This window comes from Arachis ipaensis, chromosome B7, assembly GCF_059453495.1.
Source record: "Arachis ipaensis isolate K30076 ecotype BB chromosome B7, ASM5945349v1, whole genome shotgun sequence".
NCBI classification, from domain to species: domain Eukaryota; kingdom Viridiplantae; phylum Streptophyta; class Magnoliopsida; order Fabales; family Fabaceae; genus Arachis; species Arachis ipaensis.
The window spans coordinates 10,072,207-10,095,698 of record NC_142442.1 but is presented as its reverse complement, the minus strand read 5'-3'; the positions used below and the strand labels follow the sequence as shown (position 1 = coordinate 10,095,698).

The 23,492-nt window shown below is 35.4% G+C and overlaps 1 protein-coding gene and 1 long non-coding RNA gene across 21 annotated transcripts; both read right to left on the bottom strand.

Annotated features, from left to right (window-relative positions):
* Positions 1 to 2,791: 2,791 nt before the first annotated feature.
* Positions 2,792 to 16,165, bottom strand: LOC107607991 (uncharacterized). Of its 17 annotated transcripts, XM_088494241.1 has the most exons (14): positions 16,076 to 16,165; positions 15,650 to 15,880; positions 15,307 to 15,429; positions 14,729 to 15,184; positions 13,184 to 13,244; positions 12,924 to 13,098; positions 12,590 to 12,779; positions 12,069 to 12,141; positions 10,834 to 11,725; positions 10,320 to 10,599; positions 10,000 to 10,107; positions 9,566 to 9,835; positions 3,895 to 4,038; positions 2,792 to 3,212 (listed from the first exon to the last, which is right to left on the bottom strand). In XM_088494241.1, the coding sequence occupies exons 8-14, from the start codon at positions 12,127 to 12,129 to the stop codon at positions 3,057 to 3,059; spliced, it is 1,911 nt and encodes a 636-aa protein (XP_088350367.1). In that variant the 5' UTR covers positions 12,130 to 12,141; positions 12,590 to 12,779; positions 12,924 to 13,098; positions 13,184 to 13,244; positions 14,729 to 15,184; positions 15,307 to 15,429; positions 15,650 to 15,880; positions 16,076 to 16,165; the 3' UTR covers positions 2,792 to 3,056. The 17 variants fall into 17 exon arrangements, with proteins under 17 accessions (XP_088350367.1, XP_088350363.1, XP_088350365.1 ...); XM_088494237.1 differs by having other exon boundaries at positions 12,590 to 13,098; positions 13,485 to 15,184; XM_088494239.1 differs by lacking the exon at positions 13,184 to 13,244.
* Positions 16,166 to 19,402: 3,237 nt separating this feature from the next.
* LOC107607996 (uncharacterized) lies at positions 19,403 to 22,441 on the bottom strand. 4 transcript variants are annotated; one of them, XR_015892129.1, is made up of 6 exons: positions 21,914 to 22,229; positions 21,550 to 21,665; positions 21,290 to 21,429; positions 20,402 to 20,687; positions 19,840 to 20,005; positions 19,403 to 19,749 (listed from the first exon to the last, which is right to left on the bottom strand). It is a non-coding gene; the product is annotated as an uncharacterized LOC107607996 (long non-coding RNA). The 4 variants fall into 4 exon arrangements; XR_015892127.1 differs by adding an exon at positions 22,239 to 22,441 and having other exon boundaries at positions 19,403 to 20,687; positions 21,914 to 22,133; XR_015892128.1 differs by having other exon boundaries at positions 19,403 to 20,463; positions 20,568 to 20,687.
* Positions 22,442 to 23,492: the final 1,051 nt, after the last annotated feature.

Genomic DNA, 23,492 nt, shown 5'->3' with positions numbered 1-23,492 from the left:
ATGAGAGTGAAACGGAGGAAGGGAGTCACGTGAGGCTTCTTTTCTTTTCTTTAGAGATGGAAGAGCAATGAGAGTGAAACGGAGGAAGGGAGTCACGTGCGAAGAACCGCCGTCCTTTATTGAAAAATTATTAACTTAATTTTTTTAAATTTATTTAATTAAATTTTTTCATTTTTTCAAATACTTAAATCCATTTAGTCACCCAAAAATCACTTAAATTCATTTTATTTAAACGTTAGTACTTACACAGTAAACATTAATTGTAATAGCATTGGTGTAGTCACCAAAAAAAATAATAGCATTGGTCTTAATATTACTAATTATACCACATTTAATTTTTCTTTAAATAACCTTATAATAATAATAATAATAATAATAATAATAATAATAATAATAATAATTAGTAATAGTATTTGACAAAAAAATATTATTATTTAAAAAAAGAATTATTTTAAATAAATAAATATAATATAATATTATTATTAATTTATGAAGCCAGTTTCAATATATTTTATAAAAAGCTTTTAATTAACATTGGCAAAGAAGTTATTTTATACAAAATTTGAATTGGACCTAGATTATAGGACATGCTCTGAGCAGTTATGGTTAAAGTAAGGTGGAAATCGGTTGTCAAAAAAATAAGTGCATTAAAATAAAGTACAAAATAGTTGTCAAAGAAACAAGTGCAAACGATTATTTAAATTTGAAAACGACAAAGATCATTATAAGAGTAACTCTATATAGAGTTTTGGACAAACATTATAATCAGTTTAATTTTTCTTCTACTAAAGAAACACTTGAAAATCCAAAAATACTATCGACTTCCTGACATTACACACTAAAACTGGAAATCTGTGAAGTCTAAACTCAAACATGTACTCTATTTTTTATTTTTACTCAAAGTTCTTTATTTTTATTTGTTCTTTTTCATTTTTTTTTCTTTTTCTTCTCAATTTTTGCATTTTACTTTGTCTTGTACACCTTGTATTTTTTCTTTTTTATTTTTTATTTTATTTTTAAAACTACAATTGAGACGTTGAAATACTTACAAAAGGAGTCGTTCTACTCTTTAAATTAAGATGGTGAAGCAAAACTCAAAAATTATTAATTTATTTGTTGTTAATAATAGAACAAAAAATAAAGTAAAACACAGTTTAATTTATATTTAGTTGTATCTGTAAGTGTCATGTAAAATAATTTATAGACAATTTTACTTCTATTTAATTATTTTTATTCTCGTTTTTTAAAATATTATAAATGAACATAAGAAATTCATAATGATCAATAAAAGAAAATATAATTATTTTGTCATGATATATTTGGATCTCAAAAAGTGAAAAACAAATACATAAATTAAAAAAGTTAATTTGCAGCTTTTTGAAGAAGTAGAAATATATGACTTCTCTACTTCTTGATAAGTCATTCTACCAAAAAAAATCTACTTTCCTTTTTTACTCTGTGTAAAATACTGACATTTCACCACCATTTTCATGCAAGGTCTGCCATTCATCTGATGAAAGTATTGATCCTCCACTGCCATTTTCAGACAATATTGCATCTGAACAACCTACTGCATATATTCCTTATAAGTATTTTTTTATTATTTTATCACTCTATTTTTTATTATTAAATTTGCTATTATTTTCATAGTTAATTATAGCAAGTTCTTGACCTCAATAAAGGAGAAGAGAGTTCCAATAGGAGTAAAAAAATAAAAAACAACAAAATATACATTGACACACATTTTATATTTATTTTTTATTTTCACCTACCATATCATACACAATATTAGTGATTAGGTTATTTAAAATCAACATCCAATATTGGAAAGTATTTGTTATCATCGTTATTTTAATATTCATTCTCTTTTGTAAAAAATATATTTATTTTTTGAGTTATTTATGCAAACGCTACAACTTTAAAATAAGTACTTTTATAACTAAAAATCCAAACACAAAATAACTTATTTATAAACTGTTGTTAATAAAAATCCTTATATTTTAAACTCTTTTTTCAAAAGAACTTATTTAAGTTATTTACTTAAACTGGATCTAAATATTATTTCAGCGTAATATTATTAAGATTATCAAGATGTAGCATTAAATTCCGCAGCAAGACCTCGTCCAAGCAAAAGCACGAGGAAAGGATTCTATTATGGCAATGGTGGATAAGATGACAAAGTATAGTCTCTTCTTTGTCCTTTTGTCCTTTATTACATAACATAAAAGATGGTTATTTATGCCAGGTAATTAATGACATTCTTGAATAACATCAACAATAGACTTTAAAATTGGCTTATAAAACATACTACATTCTCAAATTACTCACCTAAATCTTAATATTAGAATAACTATCCGCACATCTAGTGAATTGAACATCCGATATATCCATTGTTCATATTATTTAATATTTTCATTGTCTATCTATACTTTTACAATTTAAAAATTGACTTTAATATACTGTCCGTGTATCATTTAAGAATATGTTATAAAATCTTTTTTAGTTTTTAATGTATTTAATATATTAAATAACTTTTAGTAAAACATTTTTTATAATATTTTTAAAATATGTCCCTAAAATTATGTGAAATAGGTAAGAGTAAAACATGTGACATGAAAATTAGGTTGTATTGGATGCTTATTTACCGTAATGAAATGCAGCTCCCAGGTTTGCAGTTCTGATGGGCATGCAGAAGAGGAGGCAAAGTTGATCCTTGGAAATTGATGGCACTGCTGAGGAGAACTCAGCTAAGGTATTGAGCTTTCTAAAAAAAATATTAATAAAAAAAAGGTAAAACAAAAATGTTATTTTAGTAAAATTCTCAAACCTTCCCGTCCATGGAAGGCAAAAAACAATGGACACAAGTTCTGTACAAGAACAAACTGTTACAACAAGGAACAAAAACAAAACATATACATCTTGAGGCAGTGAATTTTCTTCTTGTTGCTTACAAACAAACCAAAAATGTGATTGCAAGCTTTCCTATATGCAGGGAGAAAAAAAAAATTAGAAGATAAAAATAACTTGTACTATTTGGACTTGTAAACATGGGAAAGCTACGGATGCTTTAGTGCTTGTCTAGCAGTAGGTCTTCTTTTAGCGTTGATGCTAAGCAAGTATCTTACAAAGTCTATAAACATTGTATCAGAAACTTGTAGGTGCTGCTCCAATGATGACTTCTCTGGAATTATGTACTCCAATTGATCAGTCTCCTGTTTGAGACACTCAAAGATTAGTTTAAAAAAGAAAAAGAACAAAAATAAACTGAAATCAAAATTTAAAACAAGGATTCCATTTCGTTGATGTATTTAAGGTCATTTTCTCCTTTTCCTTCTTTGTTGTTGAATTGCACTGAACTCTGTAAATTTAGGTGATATTACACACGGCACCAACCTCTTTAAGGTTAAGTTATACGAAATCCGGAATCATGTGTATAATATTACCTAAACTCTAGGGGAAGCTAGTGTAATTTACTCTAATACATATGCTTATTCTTTTCAGTTGCTGTATATTTCTTTCTCTCCCAAAATGGTATTCCACATTTTCTTTTATTAGTATTGAATTTGCATTGTTTGTTGATATACTGTGAAATATTTTAATTGAAATGCAGCCATAGCAGTATTTGAAATTAAGCAAGAAGTGGAATAATAAGATTTGATAAACCCTCATAAGAAAATGCAGAAAAAAGGTACTGCATCACGTCAACAAAATCCTTGCTATGTATCTAATACACTTAGAAACTAGAAGGGAACTTATTTTTGTTTTTTCTGTCAAGTAAAGAAATCAATGTGACATATATTCACCAGCATGAAGAAGAATGAATGAACGAAATTTGTAAACCTACGGACAAAAAAAGGAAGCAGCTAAGGAGGGAAAAAACAATGGGAAACAAACCTCATTTACATAATAAATATCATATTCTTTGGTGAAGTACTTGTGTGTATCTTGCCCTTTAACCAACAGCTCTAGATCAATAGGACCAAGCATTCCAATCATACGCGCTAGAATCATCACAACTCCATCGTTTGGAAAGAGCACCTACAGAAGACACAAATAATCAGGATAAATCAATAACAAAGAATTTATCATAATCTGAATATAAATTATCCCTCAATATATTAGCCTACCAAACTGCATAACTTACTGAATTTCTCAAAAAGGATTTAAATTCCTAAGCTTATGTTAAAGTTACGGAAAAATCCATTTCAGAATATATTAATAGGTAAATTAAAACATACTTCACCAGAGCATAGTGTTAAGGGTTTCCTTACTAACTCCAGAATATCAAGAGGTACAGTAGCAGATAATCAGCAATTAGAGTAATAGGAGGTGAGAGGTAGAAGATAGGATAGAGAAAGGTTGAGGTATCAAGATGATACTCTCAAGGAAATATTATTTAGAAAAGAAAGAAGAAAGAACAAGTAATGACAGAAGATTCACTTGACATTCGAGAGGCCAAACTCTCCACTAAATAGTCACTCTACTTATTCCCTACCTAAAAGCTTTTCAGCTTCCTTATTTATAATATCCATATCCTAACTACTTCCCTAAACATGTGGAATAACAATAATTTGAAATTTCAATCAGTCACGTGTTTTTCCCTCCTTCTATAAGTAAATTTAAAAGGAGTTAAATTCTGATTTGATCTCTCCTGGTTTGTTACAATACCCTCCCCATGAAGAGCCACCTTGTCCTCAAGATGGAAAGATGGAAAGGCCAACTGCAGATTGTCGGCCCGCTCCCATGTACTTTCAAATTCGGGAAGATGCTGCCACTTGATTAGCACTTCCAGGTGTCCTTGGTTGCTCATACGACTGTCCAGAACTTGTTCAGGTTCCACTAGTAGTTCTCCTTCCTCAGTGAGAGACTCAGGCAGGCTTTGGGGTTCCACTGAAGATCCCAAACTCTTCTTAAGTAGTGAAACATGAAAAATAGGATGTATCTTTGCAGAGGCTGGTAACCGAAGTTTATAAGCCGCCGCACCAATTTTTTCTAGTACTTCATATGGACCATAAAATCTGGCGCCGAGCTTCTGATTCGGTCTGGTGGCAAGAGATCGCATCCTGTATGGGTGGATCTTTAAAAACACGAAGTCTCCTACTTCAAAAGTGACATCTCTCCTCTTTTTATCAGCAGCTTGCTTCATACGATTCTGGGCTCTATTCAACTGAAATTGTAACTCATCGAGCATCTGATTGCGGTCTTCCATTAGTAGTCTAACTTCCTCTACAGTAGATTCCAGTCCCCCTCTTAACAATGGAGGCGGCTCCCTCCCGTATAAAGCCCGAAAAGGGGTCATGCAAATGGACTCGTGATAAGTAGTATTATACCAGAACTCGGCCCAAGGCAGCTAAGTGGACCACGTTTTGGCTTAGAGCCTGTGAGGCAGCGGAGATAGGTCTCTAAGCACTTGTTAACAGCCTCCGTTTGGCCATCGGTCTGTGGATGATATGCAGAGGACATCTTCAAGGAGATTCTAGCCTGTTTGAATACTTCGGACCAAAAGGCACTCATGAATATTTTGTCGTCAGAGACAATGAAGGATGGAAACCCATGGAGGCGAACAACCTCCTTAATGAACAAGAGAGAAATGTCTTTTGCTGAGAAGGGATGTGCAAGCGGGTAGAAATGAGCATATTTGGAGAGTCGATCAACCACTACCAAAATTGTGTCCATCCCTTTGGACCGTGGTAACCCTCCGATGACGTCCATAGAAATGTCAGCCCATACGTTTGTGGGTATGGGAAGAGGTTGAAGTAGGCCTGCCGGTTGAAGGGTGGAATGTTTATTTTTCTGACATACTTCACAATTTTTTACGAACTCCATCACATCCGACTTCATACCTTCCCAATAGAGAATGGAAGAAATTCTCTTGTAGGTTCTAAAAAACCCAGAATGGCCCGCCAATTTGGAGCTGTAAAACTCCATCAAAAGCTTAGGGATCCACTTGGAGGTCTTGGCAATCACCAACTGCCCTTTATACCTTAACTTGCGATTGATTAATTCAAATCCAGACACTGTCTCATCTCCTTGTAACAACTTCTGCATAATGGTCTTTAACTTATCATCTTCCAAAACCTCGGTCTCTAGTTCCCCCCATTCAGCAGCTATGGGAAAAGAAAGAGATGAGAAGTGGAACTTCCTTGAAAGAGCATCCGCAACTCGGTTTTCAATCCCTGCCTTGTATCGAATGTCAAACTTATACCCCAATAGCTTGGATAACCATTTTTGCTGCCCTTCATCTGCAACTTTCTGGTCAAGGAGGTATTTTAAAGATGTTTGGTCTGTGAATACCGTGAAATGCTGTCCGAGAAGATAATGCCTCCATTTTTGGATAGCCAATACAATAGCCATTAATTCTCTTTCATACACGGATTTGTTTTGAGCTGTTGTAGAAAGTTTTTGGCTCATGAAGGCAATGGGGCGCCCTTCTTGCATCAGAACTGCACCAACTCCCTTTCCCGATGCATCTGTCTCAATCTGGAAAGGTTTGGAGAAGCATGGGACTGCCAACATAGGTACTGAAACCATTGCTTGTTTAAGCTGTTGAAATGCACCTTCCGCCTCATCAGTCCAGTGGAAACAATCTTTCTTTAGTAGCTGGGTCAATGGCCATGCAATGCAACCATATCCTTTAACGAATCTTCGATAATATCCCGTGAGGCCAAGAAAACCACGTAAACCTTTAAGGTCCTTAGGTCGCGGCCAATCTAACATAACTTGGAGTTTTTTGGGATCGGCTGCCACACCTTTTGATGATATGATATGGCCCAAATACTCAATGCAAGATCTTTCAAAGCAACATTTCTTTTTGTTGACCAACAATTGATTTTGTCGTAACACTTCCAACACTTGCAGCAGATGTCCGCGATGGCTGTCCACATCCTTGCTGTAAATTAGGATGTCATAAAAAAAAAACCAATGTAAACTTACGCAGAAAGGGTTTGAGGATATTGTTCATTAGTGCCTGAAAAGTAGATGGTGCGTTGGAAAGCCCAAATGGCATTACTAGGAATTCGTAATGACCCTCGTGCGTGCGGAATGCGGTCTTGTGGATATCTTCCTCTTTCATCCGGATCTGATGGTATCCCGATTTCAAATCGAGTTTGGAGAAAACCGCAGCCCCCTCCAATTCGTCCAACAACTCTTCGATTATAGGAATCGGAAATTTGTCCGGAACGGTGATTTTGTTGAGCGCCCGATAATCAACACAAAATCGCTATCCGCCATCCTTTTTCTTCACAAGAATTACTGGACTAGAGAATGGACTAGTACTAGGTCTGATAATTCCTATTTGAAGCATTTCCTCAATTATCTTCTCCATTTCCTCCTTCTGATAGTGAGGATACCGATAAAGGCGTATGTTGGGAATATCTGAATTCTCTTTTAATACTATGGCATGGTCATGTGATCTCTGAGGAGGAAGACCAGATGGGGACTGGAACAGATCATCGAATTGGCTCAAGAGTTCAGTGGTCTCGGAAGAGATGGTGACAGAATCTTCATCGGCATCAGGGCGGAATAACGGAGTAACCAAAAATCCCTCTTCAGCATTTCGCAGGGCTTGTAGAGTCACCTTACTACTGGCATGAGTCCTTCCCAAGGTTGGATCACCCTGTAATGTAACCTTCGAACCATCTTGTACCCAGCTAAGCGATAAAGTGTTGTAGTCGCCTTCAAATTTCCCAAGACTGGCGACCCAACCAGCACCCAAAACTACTTCGGATCGTCCTAATTCCATAACCAAAAAGTTTGCAATGATGGAAATTCCTTGCACCAGAATTTTGACGTTCTCGCATCCACCTAAGCCCTGCTCAATCGCACCATTACCCACCTCGATGTGGAACGGAGGTAGGCGCATCAGTGGTAAACCCAAAGTGGAGACTAGAGTAGAGGAAATGAAATTAGCCTCAGCACCTGGGTCGACCAAAATAACCACCTCCCTACCATTGATGACCCCACGAACTTTCAGAGTTTGATGGGATGTGAGACCCCAGTAGCTAAGGGACGAGAGGTGCAGAGACAGTGTGTGAAGAGCTATATCAGGTTCTGCCATGGGAGGAGCTGCCTCAAGGTCTTGTGGTTCGTCGTCATCTTCACCCAAAAGGATCAGCTGTTGGTGGCGGAATTTGCATATGTGACTCAGATTCCACTTGTCAGCACATCGAAAACATAGTCCTCGCCGTTGTCGCTCACTCCATTCTTCATGGGAAATCCAAAGGGAAGTAGGCTTGGATCCACTAGAATTTGAAGTAATAGAGGGGCCAGTGTCATTCTTTGAGTCTGATTTGGAAGTAGTAACAATGGTGGGCTTACTCTGGTCTGCCGGAGGAGAGTGAGTATTGAGCTTGACCCAATTAGATTTTTTAGAAACCCCCCACCCTGAACGTGATACTGTATCTTGCTTTCTACCCCCTGGGTGCATTCCTTCTGCTTCCCATGCTAAATTCCTGGCTTCAATAACCATTGCTCGATTCATTAACTCCTGGAGGTTCTCAAAATCCTCCACTTTCAACTCTGATTTGATGGTCGATTTGAGACCTTCATGAAACATGCACAATAAGGTGTCACCTCCCAATTGTCGGTGAGAGCGCGCCGCTAGTTCGAAATCGCAGCGGTATGCCATCACTGAATCTGTTTGCTTCACCCGCAGTAATGGAGCTAGTGGGTTGGCCGCCGCGCCAGATTCAAAGCGCTTAAGCAAGTCCTGTTTGAAGCGGATCCACGTGTGGAAAGTGGATTGGGATTCCCACCATTCGAACCATGTCAAAGCTTCTCCATGAAGTGCTAGCACCGCGTATTCAAGCTTGTCCCCCACCGGAATTTCTGAGATGCGAAAATAGCGATCCATTTGCACTAGCCATCTGCTCGGGTCCGACCCATCAAAGGAAGGGATGTCCACAGAGCGATTGCCGTCGCCTCTGTTCGGAATGGGATGTCGTCGACGTCCGCCTCCAGGATCGTCGTTGCGTGAGTGTCCACCTTCGGCTTCGGGTGTTGGTTGCTGTGAACGTAGCACCAGTTCTTCCATTCGTTTCATCATTGTTTCCAATAATTGGGTTTGTTCAGCGACCTGTTTTTCCAAACCATCCACGCGTTCTTCCATGGCAGCGGTGGTGCGAGTAGAGACAATCTACGGGTACTAATCCCAGATCGGTGGCTGATACCAATTGTTAAGGGTTTCTTTACTAACTCCAGAATATCAAGAGGTACAGTAGCAGATAATTAGCAATTAGAGTAATAGGAGGTGAGAGGTAGAAGATAGGATAGAGAAAGGTTGAGGTATCAAGATGATACTCTCAAGGAAATATTATTTAGAAAAGAAGGAAGAAAGAACAAGTAATGACAGAAGATTCACTTGGCATTCAAGAGGCCAAACTCTCCACTAAATAGTCACTCCACTTATTCCCTACCTAAAAGCTTTTCAGCTTCCTTATTTATAATATCCATATCCTAACTACTTCCCTAAACATGTGGAATAACAATAATTTGAAATTTCAATCACGTGTTTTCCCCTCCTTTTAAAAGGAGTTAAATTCTGATTTGATCTCTTCTGGTTTGTTACACATAGCTCAGCCAAGATGCATCCGAGAGACCATATGTCAATTTTTTCGTCATATTGAAGGCCTAACATAACTTCAGGAGCTCTATAGGATCGGGATTGTACATATAGGCATAGATTGTCGGATTGAAAGCAACTGCTTCCAAGATCAATAACCTTTATCTCACATCTTTTGTAACTTTTTATTAGAATATTTTCTGGCTTCAGGTCACAGTGAATGATTCCCAAGTTATGCACGTAGTGCAACGCCTCCAAAACCTGATGATTAATGAACTGCAAAGAAGGATATGAAATAACTATGATAATTATTCTTTGACCACATCTCGATTTCTTACAAGAAGCCATTTTGTTTAAATTTCTGAATGAACCATGTAGCAACTGATAGGCTATGTTATAATCAAGAAGAGCACAAAAGTTATTAGTCTGATTGAACAAACCTGTAGCCTATTCAATGTAAAATATGCCTCTCCTCCAGATTCTTGGTTGAATTTTTGAAATTCATATAAGTTTGCTCGGAGAAGCTCCGTTACAATGAACAAATGTTCCTGTGAAGTTTCCATTTGACATAAGAGACTCAACATTAACATTTAAGATCAAACAGGATGTGAAAACTGAAAAGATAGAAGGATATGTTAATCATAAATTTCAATTAGACCATTCTAAATACAGTATGAGAAAGGATAAATAAACTTTCCTTGTTCAGCATATAGGCTTTCCTAAATATTATAATCCTGTATACTTAACTTTAAAGGCATACCTGATGGTAGAAATAATCGTAAAGACACAATATGTGGCGTTGATCTGCTGGATCATGCTTATTGACAAGTTTCAGAAGCTTGATTTCATCTAAGCTTTGATCAAAGAAGTCTTTGTCATTTTTAATAATCTTCAAGCAAACATCTATTCCTGTATGAAGATCGTGAGCCTGGACAACCCTACTGAAGGCAGCTGAACCAAGATACTCCGTTATATAGTACCTGCCGGCGATGATTGTATTCAGCACAATTGGGAGCTCCTTATTTTCTTCAAATCCAGTCCTGTAGATTCCATAATATTTAGTCCAAATCTTGGAGATAAAAAATAGATATTCCCCAAGAAATAACTACTGGGTTAAAATCAGCACAGAGTTAATGCAGACTAAATCAACAAAATCCAACAAAGTGGCATCAATTCCTAGTCTCCTTCACATTCAAAATCAGTTTATTCCACACCATTAGCAGGCAGAAATAAAATTTTAGGAAGTAGGACAAAAGGTAATCTCCAAAACAAACCTGTTCTTTCTGTGTATAATTCTCAGGTCAAATACTTCATATTCATCCTCTTGAGTGTACTTTAAGAGCTCATCATCAGTAGCAACCTCTCCATCTGCAGCAATGTCTGGATCTTGGCACTCTTCGGTAAAATCTCCATCATCTCGAGCTTCATGGTTGTCAACTCCTTTTGGTAGATCTGTTTCAGCAACTTTGATAGTTATGTCGAACGGATCCTCATAGCCTACACTTTTGTCCTTTTTAGTGTAGTAGTTGAAACTTCCATTCTCAGCATGCTCAAGAGCTGAACCAAAAAAGCTAATATCTCCAACAACCTTCAAATGAAAATCATTCAGATGAATCTCCTTCAAACTAGGATAGCTGAAGTTCGTAGGATCCCCGTTACAAGGCTCTCCTGAACCATCACAGCCTTTGCGAAATGGAACCTCACAACCATAGAATACGATTTGTTTCTCGGTCTTACCTTCCGATTCGACTTCAAAATCCTTGTTATCAACCACTAGACTATAGCCTTTTGAATAAGTCGCATTTCCATTCCTTACAGAGGAATGATTATAAAGTCGCATTTCCATGTAACTATCATTTGATTCATTTCCCTCTAACCGAGATTTTTTGTGGTCAAAAGCAAGACTAAGAGGATTGTCATGTTGGTTTTCCATTTCTGCTGTCATGACAAACTTATCCTCACTTTGGTTCCCAAAGAAATCAGGCCCTTCGAAATTCGGAGTCATGAAATAGTCTTCGTCCTTTTCATTATACCAATATGGTTCATTTTGCATGTCGAAATCATGATAATCACGTGCTGTGCCGAACTGAGACATTCTATCAGATGAAAATTCAGAATCATTTTGAGTTTGAGACAAGGAACTAATTCCATATGGATTGATGAATTCTGCGAAAATAAAAAACAAAAAACCACAATAAGTTTTAGGATGCTTTACTCTGTATGGCTGAATGGAAAATTGAATTCAACTAAACAAAAGGAAAAACATGATATTCATGAACTAGATAATACATATATGACTTAATAAATCAGTGATGAACAAGGAGAAGTGAGTAACTTGAAAATTTCAATTTGGTTGAATTCACATTCATAAAACTATAAAATGAAGTGAAGGATATCTAAATTTTACAAAGTTTGACAAAAATATTTTCAACTTACATACCTAAGGCTTCAATATCTTAAAGTAACACCACAACAATGATAAAATCAACAATGGAAGAATTTTACGAACCTCGATGTGAAGTCTTGTGAAAGCAGTCAAATGTACTTCTGTAGGTTGAATCACCCACCATTCTAGATTTCACCTGAGAAAATGTCAGCATCTATAAATCATCACTCACTTTAAAAAGACACAAGATAATGTTGCTTCACAAAACAAATAGCTTCCCCAAAAATTGTTCAAAAATCGAACATTTCCATTTGCCATTTACTTTAAACAGTATTAAATTTTCAAAGTAGCAAAATCCTAATAACTTCACAATGATGTTTGTGGGTTAACAATATATATATATATATATTGTTTGGATGCATCTTTTTGCCTACAGTACAAAAACATTAGCTTTCGGCTTTGTAAGATCCAGCACCAACATGTTAGACCAATAGATTTAAATGATGCCACTTTAAATTTCTTTTCTTCTCATTTTGTTACTTTTTGTTATAATCAGTTTTTTCATTGCTAAGTTCAGATAAAAGGAAGTAGTCACCAACAAGAAGGGAGAGGAAGAGAGTGGCAAGGAGCACCTAGTCACATACCACATTAACTGGAGAATCAATAAAGACAGCAAAAGGACCTGCACCTAAGCCTTCTAAAAGGTGAGTAAATGCACCGTCTTTGAACGAAGTATACTGTCAATCCAGTCTAGCTTCTTATCCAAGCATATAACGGCACATCAACACAAACAAAATCAGGCTCCTTGGCGAAATTCTCTTTGCGCTTCTCCAACTTCATAACAGTATGAGAACCACACCAAATAATTACTATTAATTATTATTGTTTAGCCCCTAATCATAGGGTAATTAAAATTAATTAACAGCTGACACAAATGTTCATAGTTAGGTGAATTAGGGAATGAAAAATGGAGGGAACCGTGGTGAAGATGCCAACACCGCATTCCATGGCGACCTTTGCAAGGAACAAATTATTGGCTAGCAACCTCTCTTCGAACTCTCCAAAGTTCAACAACGATCATGGCCAATTTCTCGAGGAATAAATTGTGACTCACAGGAGAGCAAACCTCAATCCCAGGTCCAAATGCAAAGTTCTGCACGATATATACATGATGAATAAACAATAACTAGTTGGTTGATCAACAGGCAAAATCCAAGCAAACATTATCTTAACTTAACTATATAGAATTTGATAATATGGCTCAGTGTCATACTCAAAACATAGTTTTCTGACGTTCCACTGCATCGAGCAAAATAACAAACAGAAATAACTACTTCAAAGTTTGTCTCTATCCTCATGATGATTCCAAAAGGGAGGGGGAAAAATAAATGCAAAAATAAATAAAGTTAACAATCAGCATATTTGAACTTATAGCAGCAGCAACATTAGCACTTAATCAACAATAACACATTGAACAACAATAAAATTTAAAACGTTTAGTAGCAGAAAAACCAGCAGAGACAGAGAGGTGGAGCAGACTGGCTGAGAGGAGGAGGCGATGGAGCAAAGTAGCACAGAAGAAGAGCAGAGAAGCGAAGAGGAGGTAGCAACGGAGCAGAAAAGAGATGTGGCTCAGACGTAGAGATGGAAAAAGTAAACTCGAGCTTCAGGTTTCTTGAAGAAAATAATAGAGAGATAAAACCATAGAAATTGAGTCAGAACCTCAAAAATATATATTTTAGAAAACATTAGCCAGGTTAACAAAAGAAAAATATAATTTGTCAATAAACAGCACTCAAATTTTGCTAATTAAAAAGTACATTTGTACTCAACATATATCGGTGAATTTGATAGTACCAATGCACTGGGTGTGACCCTCGTATGCATGAATACATCCCTGTTTTCTGATGTCCCAAATCCTCATATTAGTGTCCATGGAGTCGGATGCAAAAAGTTTGGCAAACGAATGAAACACAACAGTAGTGAAATTGCATGTGTGTTCAGCAACAGTGTGAACCACTATACTTAAACAATAACACGTCAGAGGAATACTGGAAAAAGAATAAAAGTTAGAGATCCTCAATTAGCCTTGGCACAAAGCTGAATCACACCATCAGTTCAACACCACAATCAAATATCCGATTGGGCATGAATGAAACTAAAATTGTATAATAATGAAACAAAAGCATAAACAGGGAGAGGGCGCGGCAGCTGAGCAGAGGCGCAGCAAAGAGGGGTGAAGGCGAAGGCAACGAAGAGAGGAGAAGAGGAGTCAGGGGGACAGGGGAGAGAGTGAGAATCACCCACCAGCAAGACTTTCGGGTTTGAGAGTGAGGGAGATTGAGGGAGAGAAGCGAAAATTGCAGGGCTGGTGAAAGAGTTTAATGTTACAGTTGAATTCAAAATGCCAGAAACACAGGGTTTGAGATGACACAGGTATAGGAATGGTGTGGGAAGAAGTAGAGAAAGGTAACCATGACAAAATGCAACCAAAAAAGTGAAAATTGGTAGAATAGCTATCACCGAAGTAGATAAGCACTTTATGGCACATGTTAAAATGGTACCAAAAACAAGTTGAAAAAGAGACCCAATAATAAACACGAGGGAAGGGAAGCCTGGTAAGGGTGGAGCTCAAGGGATACATGATTATATATGATAAAAATGTATAAAGTACGCCATGGTTATACACCATGAGTGAATAATTGGTCAAAGAGTCAAAAGTATTTAAGAGGAGGGTTGAACTAGAATAGATTGACATTAGTGTGAACAAATGAGCATCATACACTGATATCATCCTCTCCATCACCTTCATCACGTTCATATCTCTTTTGCTTTATCACCTTGTTTTCTTGATGCAAACCATTCACCATTCAAAATATCTAACCTACAATACCTCTTCCTTTTTTTTTTCCAAATCAACAGATGTTAGATAATCCAAGAAAGTACATAGAAAAAGAGAGCAGTTTATTAAGAACTAGGAGGATGAATTCACTTCTGCCATTCCCTTTAGTCCTTACCAATTACCATCCTAACTAGCATAATCCAAAATTTAAAATGAGGAAACAATAATAAGAGAAGCAGCAATTGAACCATTGACACAAGCATCGAAGACAAAACTTAATTTGACTTGCAATAACAGCTCGCATTTCTAAATCAAGTTCCTTCCCTTTTGGTCTGGTTCGAATTGCAACAAACACATCAACTCGTGACGGGTCTCTTTTGTTCTCATTCATTTCACGCTACAGGTAAGGGGAAAAATATTAAAAATGGTCAAAAATACTATTTGTCTAATCTTAGGATAATCATTAGCTACGCTAGTATACAAGAAGATAGATTCTTCCAGAAATATCTAAGTTATTACCATTTCATTATGCATTTTTGCAAAACTGATAGGCCCCATTTGATGCTGATGTTGTTGCTTCTTATGATTTTGAGAATTTACACGACACATAGCCTATGCGCTAGTAAACAATTTGAAACCACACTGTGGATGTAGAAAGTTAAGGTTAGACACCAAAAAATATTTTCATATATCCATCATGGAACAACATCTAATACACATGCTCAAACACAAGTAAGGGAGAAGTGAATCCAAAAAGACAAAAATTAAGCTTTGGTCACTATTTATACAAAAGAAATTTGCTAGTCACAAGAGTACCATATTAGAGTGCATGATAAAATAAATAAATAAAGTAGGAAATTACCTGTGTATCAGGAACTCCTGGACCAGCAGCCAAGAGAACCACAAGATGGAACCCCTTCATCAAAAAATTGCGGTACCACTTTCGCTGTAAAAATGTTACATTACATGGTTCAACCAAGATAGTCCACACATATATGGCAAGAACATAAAAAATAAATAATAAATAAAAGAGAAATAGAACAAGAAAGCCACACTCAATGTGGCCAAAAAGCCTTCTCTTCAAGATGAGCTCCTGAACCAAAAGCAGCAAGAGGAATATCAGAGACTCTAAAGCTTGGATCACTAGGGCTTGATTTTCCATGTTGAAATTGCTTTTTAGCAATAACTTGAATCTAATGGCGGAACATAATACGTATAAACATTTGGCCAAGAGATTAAAACCAAAATTAAAATATCTATAAAGTGCATATGATAGCATTTCATTAGCCTGATTTTCAAGCTTTTCTAGGTCGGTGACTTTAGTAGCTCCATCAGCATCAAGCATAAGAATTAGCTCACCATGAGAATGCAACATTCCCTGTAATACAATGCTTTCAAGAAATGAAGAAAGCACTAATTAATCATCAACAACATTATGACAGCAATTTCAATGCAATGAGAAATTAGACTCACTTTTCTGATTGCTTCTCCCTTGCCATGATTTCTTTCGAGAAAGACAACTCTAACTTTGTCTACCGTGTATTTCCTTACAAATTCAAGGGAAAAAGATAGGTATATGACTTTTTAAATTTTTGACAAATACATCCCTGATAAAATTTAAATACAAAAAAGTTCCTGAATTTAATAAACGGAGGACAATTTAGTCCTTCCGTTTATTTGCCTCTCATACACCGAATAGAATTGGCTGATGTGGCTGAAACGGTGTCTCAGGTGTTCGTTACGGTGCCAGGCTGGAAGGGGAATAGAGTTCGAAGGACAAATAAGTCTTTGAGAATTTAGTTCAGTATACTTCTATTATGCTTCTATTATGACAATTTAGTTGATAAAATTATGCTTTTATTTTGAAATCTAGTTAACGTGTTGTATTTTGCAATTAAAATTATTTGTAGAGAAAAGGACAAATAGGTCCCTGACCTTTTGTCCTGCGGACATTTTCGTTCCTAACCATTGAAAAATACTTTTAAGTCCCTGACCTTCACATAACTTGGACGGATCAGTCCCTCCGTCCAAATGCTTCCGTCAGGGACTGATCCGCCCAAGTTTTGTGAAGGTCATGGACTTGAAAGTATTTTTCAATGGTCAGGGACAAAAATGTCCGCGGGACAAAAGATCGGGGACCTATTTGTCCTTTTCTCTTATTTGTATTAAAATTGCAGAAATTGGGCTTGTTCTGTGTCTACTTTTTTTCTTAAATTGCATTAGTTCAGTTTTAGTGCATTTGTGTATTATATTAGAATTTGTTAAATTGCATTAATTCAGTTTTCATCATACCAGTGGCATTAGTTAGCATCAGTTCATTTATGCATCAAGTTAGCATCAGTTCATTTGTGCATTATTCATGTATTAAGTTAGTATTAGTGCATTTGTGTATTATATTAGAACTAGTATTTTTATCCATAATAACATTACGAGAATAATTTTTTTTTTAAAAGTATAGTTCACTTTATTCTAACAGTATAAATTATGCATGGCACAAAAAATTTATAAAATCAAACTACTTTTATAAAAAAGTCGTAAGTTGACAAAAATCTCTAGCTAAGAAGACCAAGATATCTGCAGATAAAAAATTAAATAATAAGATTTTTAGTTATTATTTTTATATGAAAAACTCTAATTTTTTATTAGTAATTAATTTTAACATTCGTTATCTAAAATTTAAAATAATTTAATGTGTATACTTTTATATTTAAAATATTTTAATTATAAAAAAATATCGAATGACATATTTTAATTTGTCAAATTACTAATATAAAATATAATTATATATAGAGTAAAAATAGTAGAAAGAAATAGAAAAATGGAGAGAGGTAGATGAGAGAATTTAGGAAAGGAGTTTATTAATTTTGAAAAAAAAATATATTTTCTCTCAATTTTAATAAGAGTGTCATGTGACACATTTGATTATTAAATTAGATAGTAATATATGGTACATAATATAGGTATATTTCAATTAGATAGTAATATATGATACATATTGAAGCATAATGAACTAAATTCTCAAGGACCTATTTGTCCTTCAAACTTTATTTGCAAAATGACGTCAAGGACTTATTTGTCCTTCGAACTTTATTCCCCTTCCAGCGTGGCACCGTAACGGACACCTGGACACCATTTCAGCCACGTCAGCCAGTTCCGTTTGGTGTATGAGAGGCAAATAGACGGAATGACTAAATTATCCTCCGTTTGTTAAAGTTAGGGACTTTTTTGTATTTAAATTTTGTCAGGGATATATTTGTCAAAAATTTAAAAAGTCAGGGATCTATCTGTCTTTTTTCCCAAATTCAAAAGCTACTCTTGTAGGCTGGGTTTGGTAAATCTTTTTGAAGAGGTGCTTGTACTTTTTAAAAGCACCAAGTACCTCACTTTGCGTTTGGTAAATTAAAAAGCCCACGTGCTTGTGCTTGCGGCTTTTAAAAGTTAGGGATGCTTTTGAAAGCACCTAAGAGGGAGCTTTTCAAAGTTGCTTGTGCTTATTAAAATTAAAAAAAATATAATATAATAAATATTCAAAATTACCATTATTAATTATTAACACTAGATTTTATTTATTTTCCCACACATATTTTTCGCCAGTCATATATTTCTAATTTCTCAACCTAACCTTCACACATTCTAACACAATCTTCATATATTTTTTATTTTTCAACCTAATCTTCACAATTTCAACACAAATACATCTCTATCATGTATTAGGTATGAACTTCTATCTATTTATATTATTTTTTGTGCGTTATTTTTGTATTTTTTAGTAGATGTTTGTTTTTCTCTGTTCTTTAAAACGTGAAGGAGACCTGATTTATGGAAACCAATCATAAAATTTTCGTACACCAACTTCATGAACATTAGTCAAAATGATAATAACAGCATATATATACATATGTAAATATAGATATATAATTTTACTTGAGATATGTGTCCTATTTTCTGTGATTTGTAAAAGTGAGTCAATATATATAAATGAGTAATTTACGTATCAGTACTAACATTGAATTACATACAAGTTTTATTATTGACTAATGATAACTCTATTTATATTAATATAGAGATAAATCAAATAAATATTTAAATTATTGGTCTCTAAAATTTAAAAAAAAATTATTCTTCGTTATAAATATATTTAATATAATTTTTTTTAATTTTTAAAAGCTGTTTTACTAAACACAATTGAAAGCTATTTTTAACGTGATTTTACCAAACATAAGTGCTGCCACTTTTAAAAAGTTGTCTTTCAAAAAACAATTTTTATAAGCTACTTTCAAAAAGTAAAAGCTTTACCAAACTAAGTCGAAGTCCCATCAGCACTTCCATTATCAACAATGACAACCTGCTCATGCGTCCATTGATAAGAGAATGTTTTTTTCTATCAGTTGCAAAATCCATTAATAGGTTGCAATCAAGCCATTCAAGCAGAAAGAGCAACACTGACAGATGTTAAACAATACATCCAATAATAGGATATCTTGGAAGAATAGCAGTACTGTAACTTGTTAAACCACAGCACCATATAGTACCAATCTATACAAGAAAAAGGTATCACATAGCTTCTATGGACAGATCACATTATTCTAGCAATGCTATATTGTAGGATGAAAAGAGATTAAAATGTAAAATATCATTTGACAATTAATACTTCTTGTGCATATATTTCACCAACAAAAAAAATACAACACAGAAGAATTCGCTTAATACTACATCTCCTTTCAAAAAGCAGACTTAGGCGGAGGATTTGGAGATTGAGGTGGAGCTGGAGGTGGGGTCCCAAATTGAAATTCGAGAGCATAACTCTTGCTGGGTTATATATAAGGGCACCTCCCACGTGAATAATGGTGCATATATATATGAACAATCGTTTCAAATACAATCCCAACTATTCAAATAATGGTGCATAACTCTGTGCTTGAACTCCGAGCCATACAGTAACAATAACCCACCAATACCAGTCTCAATATTGCGTTGAAAATAAATAAAAACAAATTGTAAAAGATATTATTTTAAATTAAAACATATTAAAAAATATAAAAATTAGAATACAAATATCTCGCAAACTCTTTTTCCTCTATTTGAATGACAATAGCTTTATAAGGTACCAAAGATACGAGTCCTATCTGAATCTTCTGTCAGTGTAGCTAAAAACCTACAGCAACTATAAATCAGATTGGTTATCGAAAAAATGTATTTTGGAAGTCCTCATTTAAATCTCTCCGGCTAATTTTTTTTTATATTGTATAAATATATGTGTAATACATTGTTATGGGAAGATTAGGTATTTTTTTTATATGGTGTTTTATTCAAATCGGACGGTCCGATTGTTTGAAAAAAAAAGTAAAGTATAAATCGGAGGGTCCGATTTGTTTGATAAAAAAAACTACAAATCGCATGGTCCGTTTTGTATTTTTTATTATTTTTTTATTTTTTGAAATAGAAATCGGACAGTCCGATTTCAACAGTAAAAATTTTTTTATTTTTAAAAACACAAATCGGACCATCCGATTTGTGATTGTTGATTTAAAAAATGAAACAAATCGGAGGGACCGATTTGTTCACACCATAGCAATGAAAAACTCATCTCTTCTCCCATCATGGTGAGATGCACTCATCTCTCCATATTTACTCTCACTTCGATGGCACCAAGTAGTGTGTGCTGCATGCATGACACTTAAGGGACAAAAAAAAAAAAAAGTTAGATAATGCAATTATAGCATAAATAGAAAGTTTTTTTCAAAAAATCTATCGTTCCAAAATAAAGAATTTATACTTACATGTACTATATTCGCTAAGATTCTGATTTCTTCTCGTAGGAATAATCAGAGAAGGATTGGCACTTTCCCAGTGCAACACACAGATGGACCCTCCGCCATAGGAATATGACTACAAAAATCCTACATTATTGGTGAAAAAACCGAAAGAAAAAAAAAATCAGATAAGCCCTCAAATCATATTTCAATATCATTTAATCCCCACTTACAAATGACACACACAACTTAAGAACAATGAATTAAATTGATTGATCATCTAGCCAATAACAAAATTTAGTTAACAGCAAAATTTTGAAAACCGGACTGATTTAACCAAGCAAAGGAGGGAAGGGCCATCTCTGAATTTGAACAACAAATGAACAAAAACCATTACTTTGGGTCTTCTGATTTTGCAACTAATAAAATATAACAAAGAAATAAAATCTGAAAAAACCATAATTAAATAAATAAATCAGCAACAGAACAAATAAATTAGAAAATTTTCATTAAATAAGTCAGAATCATTGAATCATCCCTAAACCAAAATTAAAAAAAAAAAAGAAACAGTACAAAAAATTCAAAATAAAAAAATTTAGATTTAAAAAACCATCGAAAGAACAAATTAGAATCCACAATGGGGAGGACGATGGAATAATAAAAATAAATCAAAATCAAACCAACAATCAGAATAACAAAGTTTAGAATAAAAATAAATCAGAATCAGAATTGAATTGAGGCTCCATTACTCGACTGCAAAGGGGGTGATGGAGCACGATGACGCTGCGCTTGAATCAACGAGACGACGACAGAGTTAGGGCTCTCGGGTGAGCGAGAACAACGGCTCTGCACAGGGAGAGGGGATCGCTCTGTGGGATAGGGTTCTGGGCTGCGGAGAACGACTATGGGTGAGAAGGGCAACAAAAACACAAAAAAACAGTAATCATTCAATGATTTCAGAACACAGAATAAAAACAAAAACCAAGAATAAGCGACCACTGTCACTGACCTCCGAGAGGGACAGCTGGACGACGGAGAGCGGTTGAGCGCGACGAGATGGCGGCGATGATACGACGGCGACAAGGCGACGGCGAATTATCAAAATGTCAAGCACAGTACAATAACCTAAAAATTCATTGAATAAGTCAGAATCATTGAATCAACCCTAAAAAAGAATTAAAAAAAAAAGAAACAGTACAAAAAATTCAACGTAAAAAAATTAGAATTAACAACCCATCGAAAGAACAAATCAGAATCAACTATCGGGAGGACGACGAAAGAATAAAAATAAATCAGAATCAAACCAACAATCATAATAAAAAAGTTCAGAATAAAAATAAATCAGAATCAGAATTGAGCTGAGGCTCCATTACCATGTCAAATGCAAGGAAGGACGACACGGCGCTGAAAACAGAGAGACGAGGGAGGCTCGACTGCAAAGGGGGTGATGGAGCCCGACGGTGCTGCACAGAGGAGCTTGTATCAACGAGACGACGACAGAGTTAGGGCTCTGGGGTGAGCGAGCACAACGGCTCCTCACAGGAAGAGTGGCTCACTCTCTGTGGGTTAGGGTTCTGGGCCGACGGAGAACGACTATGGGGGAGATTCAACAAAAACACAAAAAACTTGTAATCGTTCAATGATTTCAGAACAGAGAATAAAGAGAAAAACTAAGAATAAGTGAACACTGTCACTGACCTTCGAGAGGGGTTGCAAGAAAACAGTGGAGAGACGACCGGTGAATGACGGACGGCGGCGGTGAGAAAAATAGCGGCGACTAGGGTGAGCACATGTAGTGGGTACCCGATTAGCTGTCCGAACTCGAACCAAACCAATTAAATTAATTTTAAAATTAACGGGTAATCGGGTTCAACTGAACCAAATTTATGGCTATTTCTAGTAAGTGGTTCGAGTATCTGATTTAGGAGTGTGGAATCCGAACCAACCCGTGAATTCGATAATATATTAATTAAATAAAAATATATATATTTCTATTACACTTTTGTATTTAGTTTCTAATATGTTTAGATTTTAATGTGTTTAGTGTTTAATATGTTTGGATTTTAATGTGTTTAGTTTTTAATGTATTTGGTGTATGTTTAACATGTTTTGATTATTTCTATTGATGTTACATGTTTATTTTACTGCTGAATTTTTAAGATAAAAATTTCGATTTTTTTATGAATCTCAAAGTCATCGGATACCCAATTACCCGAACCGAACCAATCCGTTCTTAATTGGTTTGGTTGGTTCGAATACATACACAAAAAAATACAAATCCAAACAAAACCAAACTAGTTACATTTTAATTGGTTCGGTTCTAATTTTACCTTTAACCCGAACCAAACCGACCTGTGCTCACCCCTACCGGCAACGATGGAGGCGTTTCTTTTCTTTTTGTTAGAGAGGGAAGAGCAATGAGAGTGAAACAGAGGAAGGGACTCACTTGCGAAGAAATGCCGTCTTATTGAAAAATTTTAACTTAATTTTTTTAAATTTACTTAATTAAATTTTTTATTTTTTTTAAATACTTAAATCCATTTAGTCACCAAAAAAACACTTAAAATCCATTTTATTTAAATGTTAATACTTACACTGTAAACGTTAATTATAATAGCATTGGTGTAGTCACCAAAAAAATAATAGTGTTACGGCCTGGCCCAAAGAGAATATGGGCCCGCCCGACCCGCTTGCTACCCGACCCGTACGGTTGGGTGCAAGGCGCCCAGACGCCGACCTGGACACGCGTCCCTGACAGCTTCGCTACAGCTGTGCAGGGGAACATCGAAGAGGGTGGGACTGTCCTTGCAGGGCCCACCTCTGACACGATATATATAGGAAAGACCCTACCCTTCCCCCAAGGTACGTCACATACTACTCATCCCATTTTCACCTGCACACTTTGCTGACTAGAGCGTCGGAGTGTCTTTGCAGGTGACACCCCCCTCACAC